The sequence below is a fragment of the Thamnophis elegans genome, chromosome 1 (genome assembly GCF_009769535.1).
Source record: "Thamnophis elegans isolate rThaEle1 chromosome 1, rThaEle1.pri, whole genome shotgun sequence".
Classification (NCBI taxonomy): Eukaryota; Metazoa; Chordata; class Lepidosauria; order Squamata; family Colubridae; genus Thamnophis; species Thamnophis elegans.
The window spans coordinates 65,499,265-65,507,649 of record NC_045541.1 but is presented as its reverse complement, the minus strand read 5'-3'; the positions used below and the strand labels follow the sequence as shown (position 1 = coordinate 65,507,649).

Below are 8,385 nucleotides of genomic sequence, written 5' to 3'. Positions count from 1 at the left end.
CCCACCCCTTTCCAGTTTCCTTAAAGTTGGAGATATTGAGAAAGCCCCTAGTCCCAGAGACAACAGTGGAAGTCCAAACTGAAAATGTGGGACCTGCTAACGTTTGTCCGGCAGTGCAGGGGAAACACCTCTCTCTCTCTCTTCTCCACCATTTTTATGAGACTTAGATAGGAAAACATGGTTTGGGCCTAAGGCCCTATTCCCTTTTCTCTCTCCAACTTCTGGATCTGGCAAAACTCTCCAGCCCAACTCTTGGTCAATAATAAATTAATACAAATAACTGTCACAAGACTATGTACATGGGTTCCCCCTCTCCAGCTCCATTACGACCTCACGCTCTTGCCAGCATCAGAAGTGAAAGGGAGGGGGGCATCCAAAAAGGTTTGTTGCCTGGATACCAGTCGCATTTCCGTATCTTCTCCAGTGCCACCACACGCACACAGACTCACACTCACACTTGCATACTTCAACAGTGACAAAGCCCAGCCCAGGTTGTCAAACCCCACCCTCCTCCCCTTCCTTCCTTGAGTCACGCATTTAAACAGAATGCCAGGCACTGGTATGGGCAAGGGGCCCAGGGCCAGAAGGCCCCATTTCCCTGAGCTGGCTAGTTCCCACCAGACTGGAGCGAACTGAGTCATAAGCTTCTACTAACAGTACACCATGGCACCTGCACCCTGAAACAGTCCTTCAGGTCAGTGCATGCAAATACAGTCTGTACAGTCCTTCCTTTTGAGGCCCGCTCCAGAAGTGATGGGTAGGAAAATGTTGTCATTGGGGCTGTTCCACATGAGTAATTCTTTTAATGACCTCCCACTCCCGCAAGTTCTGCATTTCACATTTCTGACTAGGTGTGGATTACAGCCAGATCTTGCTTCAGCCCTTTGCCTCAAGCACCTGCTCAAACTCCTTCCTCACCCCTTGTTGCATGATGGCTTAGAAGCACTAGGAAGAATTCCACTTATGGTTAGCGGTTTGAGAGGTGTTGAAATACATCTGCGCATAGGCTGTAAATACCAGTGAAGAATGTTCTCAGATCCTGGTGGTAACCAAGATGCTAGTTCTAGCCACATGGCTTGGCCCAGGTGACCACAGGAGACAGCACTTGTATTCTGGGGGAAGTGCTGGTCTATACTCTCATGGCAGGACCCGAGCCGGTGGTCAGGGGCACAGTGGAGCCACAGTCATAGTCTATGTCAATAGTAGCATGAGCGTTGGCCAGGAGGCTGTTGAGAGAGGAACCTGTCTGCCGTTCTCGGAAGCTCTGTATGTAGCTCTGGGAAAAGAAAAAAATATTTTTAAATGATTTTTTAAAAAATCATATCCCAATTTCTTGCTGAAATGTTACGACAAGGAAAAACCAGATTTGCTGTCTTGTTCTAAAATGCTTTGGGTAAGTCCAGCTTCATCTCCTGATGTGCTTGGGAGGAGGCATGCATAATCTTGAGCTATCACTAATTATTACAGTACTGCTATCATCTTAAATAGCTGCTAGACGTCTCACTCATTTTACCATTTTAAACAAGTTGCAATATGCTGTATTTAGGTACTGTACTCCAGTAGCAGGAGGGATACAATGGCTTGTCATAAGAATGTTTTTTTTCATCAGCACAGATTACAAAAGTGTCAACAAACTTTGGCTGGCATAATTATGTATATTATTATTAGATGGAAAGCTCGCTACATGTATTTTAATTTGGGGGTAGGGGTTCCTTATGATAACATTATTGGTAAAAAGTAGACATTCCCATATGGTTAAAAATAAATTGTGAAGAGATAGAAAGAGGCTTCTCCATTCCTGTCTTCCAAATGCAACCACCAAAGCCACAGTTGGATTGCATTTTCTCTGAACATCTTTTTACATACACAACTCTTCAACTAGCATGAAGGTATCAATTCATAGGCAGCCAATGGGTCTGAGGCAGGGGTGAAATCAACTTACCTTCACTACTGGTTCGCAAATGTGAGTGCATGCGTCACCTACGCGCATGCGCGCATGCACAGAGTGTCAAAAATGGGACGTGATGACGTCTGGGCAGGTGGGTGGAGCCTCCCACTGCCAGCACTATCGGTTTGCCCGAACCAGATAGAACCAGCTGAATTTCACCACTGATCTGGGATCTTCTCATTTCTGGTTTTTTTCCTTACATCTCAAAATAAATCCCAGCTAAATTGCCGAGGGAGAGGGCAGGAAAGCAGTAGATGCAGAAACGCATCCATGCTGCAAGAAAAGGGTATCGAAAAAGTAAACTAGGAGCACACTGTGAAAATACTTCACAAACAGGATGGTGGAAATTAATAGCAAATTTCCAGCTGAGATTCCTATGGCCCTACTGCTGTGGAGGAAGTCCCTGGCCAGTTACTCACAGGGGAGAGCACATCCCCATCAAATCGGCGCACAGGATTAGGCTTGCGGCGGTAGGCCGGCTCGGGCGGGTGGGCCTTATGTTGCAGGTGGGGGTGAGGATGTGGCCGCTTTTTCTTCTTTTCTTTCCGCTCTTCCCGCTGCTTGATCCGCATCAATTGCACACGACGCTGCTGTCGACTGATAATCACTATGGGGGAAGAAGAGCGTGGCGTGAGACCCCACAGGACAAAGGGCTGGCTCCCAATGAGGGAGTGCAGCCATATTGAAACTTCTTTATTGTGGATTTCTTTTTTAAATGAAAAAAGCAGAGTTGACATCCAACAAAAATTAGGTAAGTTGATGATTGACAAAGGTCCTGAGGCATTAGTTGGCATGACTGAGGAAAGAACTTTTGTTCCCATAGGTTGGGGACCAGGTACTTGGCTTGGTGGATCTCTTTCCAGGATCAACCATTAACTGGGGGTACATCCCTGCTAGCAAAGGCTCAGCCTGGTTAGGTCTTCTATATTCACACCATAATCTCTAACCAATCTTAAACTCTGCTGGGATGATATGGAGAATCTTTAATGAATAAGTACTGTTTGTACACATTTAAAGTTCAGGGAGAAAAGATATTAAGGATTTACATGGAAGAAACAGATAGAAAAAGAATTAAGCATATTCTGCTGTCACCAGCATCAGCTGCATCCCCCTAAAGTGGGTTTATAAAAAAAGGATGACAAGTCGCAATTATAGCTACTTGCTTCTCAAAGGCAAATACATGGTCCTGAATAAAGTCTGAATAAAAGTTTTAAAATAGTAATTGATTAATTACTGTAATTAATCAGTTAAGCTTTAATCATATATTAAAGTTTGTTCCAAATTAATTGTTGGGTACTTATGTGAGGAGGACTCGTGCATATTTCAAAGAAATGGAAAGTAAAAATGGCATTTCTTCCATTTGATGCTAATAGAAAGCACACATATTGCCTTTCAGGATGAAATCAGTGTGACTTTCTTCTAACAATAACAACCCTAGGCCACTGACACCGAGAGCATTCAGATGAAATTCATGTCAATATGCTTTTAAAGTTAGATTCTACATAAATCTTATGGTCACAAATATATTTCTCAAACTATATTTGTACAGACATATTGCCATATCAGGGAACATGCCATAGTTCTAATCTTTATTTTGATCTTCAATTTATATTCCTGCCTTTATTTCAACACTCAAGGTAGCTGGACACAATTAAATTTAACATTACAAATGAAGGCAAAACTTTAAATTTAGCATTGTAAAAGAATACAATCAATGGTATTAAAATCATTCCTCAAATAGTTAACAATTAAAACTTAGTGAAAGATGCATTTGTATCCACTCCCTAAATACTGAGAGACTGGGAGTCATTTAACTTTTTGAGGAACACATTGCTTAGTTCAAGAGCCACACAATTAAAAAAAACCTTTTATACATGCTCAACAGTGCAGTTCCAAACACTAAGGTCATCTTCAGAAGAGCCTCAAGGAGATCTAAGAAAGTGTTCAGGTTCACATCAGGAAAAGCAGATATTCAAGTCCTAAGTCATTTTAGGACTTTAAAGGGCTACAGTAATATTTTAACTCGTACCCATCAGTAACCAATAGCACACACACACACACACACACACACAAACACACACACACACACAGACAGCAGATCTTTTCATACAGGCGTATACAATATGACTCCTGTTCCTTGCACAGGTGAGCAGTACCACCTGTTGCTATTTATGGACACTTCAATGGCAATTCCAATAAAATGCATTGCATTGCCAAGTTGGGTTGAAACCAAGTCATGAATAATTTAGTCCAACTATCTCCAGAAGGGCTGCAGTTGCTCCACTGGTATGCAAGCATACATCCAGTGGCACATGAGGGATAAAAAGCCACCCAGCTGTAAACCTGCTCTTTCTGGGGAAGTGCAGTACTATCCAGAATAACCTTCACCTCAATCCTAAAATCATCTTTGTGGAATGCCACAGGTCACTACGATAACCTTAATGTCAAGTAGAAATCCCCCGACGCCACCTTCCGGGTACATCCCAACAGTGATTTTTGGAACTACAAAACAGTGCTCAGCTCTTTCAGTTGCTCTGGAAGAATAGTGTTGTTTATGGTGTCAAAAGCTAAAAGGTCTAAGTGAGAACTGGCAGGATCACTTTCCCCCAAATACTTTCTGGCACTGTTCCTATATCAACATGGTATTTTATTTCACCTCTCGTCTATAGAATCATATGTTCTCACTCCCTCTTAAAAGCATTTGTTTCATTTTGACAGCTTTAGCTGGATTCTGAGTTTGCTATATATAATATAATTCATGGTTAATTTCATTTAATCTACACCAGACAATTCAGTGTCCTCTAGAAGATTACAATCTCATAATGAGACCCCTGGCCAGGGTGGATTTCATTTTTAAAAGAAGGAACAGATCAAGTATTGATAGTAAACCAGCACAACAATATTACACTTTTATGGAGCAGCCTGTGAATCACATGGGACATCCCCTCTGCAATTTACCAGTAGCCTTAAATCATACTATCAGTATTTATAAATAGTGTCACATGAATTTTTTTATATAAAAGTAAAGCTGGAAATGAGAGCATGAGTCTAATTTTGGACAATGTTGGCATTTGCAGAATTAAGGAGGGGAATGGGAGCAAAAGATCTCTGAAAAGCAAAGTACTCTCATCCCCGTAGTTTTGTCTTATCCTTGAAACATGGCTGCACTCAGTTCCAAAATGGTGATCTGGTAAGTATCTAAATGGACCACGAAGGCTTTACTATTAGGATGGGAACAATTTGCTTCCCTGAGCTGTTTCACTATTATTGGCACCTTTTATCAGTCAGGAGTGCATTGTAACTACATGGTTGAAAATCTGTAAAATGCATTTTTTAAAGGGTGGAGCTTTCATCATATGGTTGCAGCTACAATTTTGACATTTTCTGCTGCCCCCACATAGTTGCCCTGTCACCATAACATCAGATGATCAGGAAATTGTCTTGTACCCTCCTAACCTCTCAAACTCCATTCACACCTGATCAAGGGGGAAAGCTTTCCACATTCAGGAACTTAAAATAATTTATCTCCCCAGAAAGCAAAAGGGGACAGGAAAAATCTGTAAAAGACAAAAACTGGAACAAGGAAAAAATTGCTATGTAATTTCACAGCTTTTGACAAAAAAGGATGACAAGCAATTTTTTTGGGGGGGGGGGGGGCAAAGGATAACTTCAATAAAAGCAGTGCCAGCCCCTGTTATCAGGAAGTCTAGGCCCAACCAATGCTTGCCATATTAAACCCAGTCCTACTGTTTATGGTATACAGGAATCCAACAGCATATACAGGAATCCAGCAGAACCCCACCCGTCAGAAAGCTTTGACCTTTAACAGAAACCTTGGCATGATGCCAGAATGACCCAAGATTCATTGCCCAAATTAGCTGCTCTAATGTTCACACTTTAAAATTCAAAGAAAATGGCATCCCTGATTCATACCATCAAAAGTTAGGTAGGGCTACCTGTTTCTATCCTGCTGCTTTTTATTATGCCAATTGTGATCCTAGCAATGGTTGGAGGAGTAGGACGTGGCTTAAAACTGGAAGTTATCCATTCTAAATGTAGGTCTTAGTGTATGAGGAGAACCCAATAATTTTTTGTTGCTAAATAAACCATGGTTACTCAAGTATGATATGCAAGACCAGTCAATACAAGGCCTTGTTTAATCTGAACCTCATTTAATCTGAATGCCGATTTGCTTGCTTTCAGCCATTTTGCTCTCCACCCCATAAGACCACACTCACCTTCAGTATGTGAGTATCCTTCAGCTGTGACTTTCCATTGCACCAAGACACCCAAAAATGCCAGGACAGGCCAAGTACCCAGGATGACCCAGCTGTACCAGCAGATGGGCCGTGCAGGTGCCACCTTGACACGCTCATAAACATACTGCAGCAGCAAAAAGAGCTCAACAAAGTAGTCAGCGGTGGCAGTCATGACAGCACTACCGAAGACAGCAGTCGACAATGTGGTGAAGAGGCGCTGCCATTGTAGGGTCAGGACAGCACACAGCATGCCCACGCCCAGCAATAAACCAATGGGAATCCAGACAGTAGGCGGGTGATAGAACTGCTCCATCACTACCAGTGTAGCCACAGCCAGTAGTAGCCCCAGCAGCAGCCCAACCATGAACAGCCCGACGCTGCGTACCAGCATGGTGACTAGCCCACAGAGCACGCCAATGCCCAGGCCAATGCCCACAGAGGCCTCCACGCTTAGCTGAGTGTCCAGCACCCGCTCTTTGTAGCACAACATGAAGATGATTACTGAACCAAACATCAGCCCAGTCAGGAACATCACTGCTTTGAAGCATCGGTATCCTAAGGAAAGAAAGAAAGGAGAGTGATAAGGGGGATAGGATAGGTTGCCCAACTGTTTGCTCTAGCAAAGCAGAATGATTCTCATTCCATTTGGAGACCTGTGTTTGTTAGCATTTGTGCATGTGTATGACAATTTGCACGCTCCCTTTTTACACATGTACACCTTTTATTATATATTACTAAGGGATATTTGAGGTTTTAAAAGGAGAACTTTATATCCTTTCCTTAAACATTTCAGATCCTCTATAATGTGTAATTGGAAGCACAGAGCTGTCACTCTGAATGTTTCCTTCTAGGGCTTTTTACATTTATCCAGGGACTCAGTCATAGAGTTTGCTATAGTTAGGAATGTAGCCACAGGAGGATATTGGCCAGAACAGTTCAGAAACCTGAGTTTCATTACATTAGTACTAAACATACATTGGTTATGTTCATGGAACATGGCTGAACCAGATGCCCCCATCAGCCTCAGTCAAGGGAGTATTTTTTATTTCATTTTATTCCATTTATATGGCTACCTGTCTCAAACAAAACACATTGGGTGACTAACAATTAAAATGAGCAAAGAAATATAAGAGATACAAAATACATGTATAATTGACAGCCAAGATAAAAACAATAGCAATTTTCAACACAACCACCTCATCAGTTCTGACCACACCTGTGAACAGAGCCGTTTATTTTGGTGTGAAGGTAGCCACAACTCAAAAATGGCTGAATTTGTCATGCCCCAGTTGTTGTTGTTGTTGTTTGTTAAGTTTCACCAGATGTATCAAAGGAGGCTGGCCCTTTCCCCCCCCCCACTTCCTATGTTTCAGATGTGTGGGGATTTTCCTACCCCTCCGTACTTCACAGCGACAGAACATGTAAAAGGTTTCAATGAAAGAGAGACTAGGATTAATTAAGTGTGAATTAGAGAGCTGACCCAACACATTTGTTCCTTCCCCTATGATCAGTTAATTTTGTCATGCTACACAGTTAATAAGACTTGTGACTGGCTATAAGTGGGATTGCCCATTAAAATGTCCCAATAAGACAATGAAATAATACATTCATCTTGAATCCACATGCTTTAATTGTTCCTTATAGATCTGGAGTAATCTACAAGCCAATCCCCCCCCCCCCCAACAACACACTCACCAAAGAAGCAATAGATGATACCAAAGAGGCAGCACATGGCACATACAACGGAGGGCACTACTTGATAGTGCCTCTCAATCTCCTGATCACAATTATGTGTCCGGTCTTGGTCTGGTTCATGTGGAAGCAGTGGGAAACGCAGAGACTGTACAGTTGACGTCATGGCTCTTCAAGTCTTCTGTGGCGATGTCAGGCTCCCTTCTCTCTCCCAGTCACTTGTAGAAGATGCTGCCTCATGACTTCATTTCCATCTGTGGAGAAAGAATAGGAAAGGCATGGTGAACCTCAGCTTCTTGGAAGTCCAGCGTGGTACGATTGATAGCATAACCTACCATCGGCTACAATGTCTTCACAGGCTACAACATCTCTGAAGGAAGAACCAGCAACTCCCTACAGACAGGGCTGTTCTGCTAGAATTTCACAGGAACTTAAGGAGCTCCCCCTCAGCCATCAGATCATCACTCCCACATAACTCCCGATTCT

The 8,385-nt window shown here is 42.6% G+C and overlaps 1 protein-coding gene across 1 annotated transcript; it reads right to left on the bottom strand.

Annotated features, from left to right (window-relative positions):
* Positions 1–1,063: 1,063 nt before the first annotated feature.
* On the bottom strand, positions 1,064–8,081 carry TMEM198 (transmembrane protein 198). The gene is made up of 4 exons (XM_032225557.1): positions 7,903–8,081; positions 6,187–6,762; positions 2,368–2,555; positions 1,064–1,276 (listed from the first exon to the last, which is right to left on the bottom strand). Exons 1-4 carry the CDS (start codon positions 8,063–8,065, stop codon positions 1,130–1,132), a joined length of 1,074 nt encoding a protein of 357 aa, XP_032081448.1. The 5' UTR covers positions 8,066–8,081; the 3' UTR covers positions 1,064–1,129.
* Between the last annotated feature and the right edge of the window lie 304 nt (positions 8,082–8,385).

Coding starts and splice junctions, on each gene's coding strand:
- TMEM198 (XM_032225557.1), bottom strand. CDS start 8,065: ATGACGTCAACTGTACAGTCTCTGCGTTTCCCACTGCTTCCACATGAA. Junction 6,763..7,902: donor TATCATCTATTGCTTCTTTG/GTGAGTGTGTTG, acceptor TTCTTTCCTTAG/GATACCGATGCTTCAAAGCA. Junction 1,277..2,367: donor ATGGGGATGTGCTCTCCCCT/GTGAGTAACTGG, acceptor TTCTTTTCCCAG/AGCTACATACAGAGCTTCCG.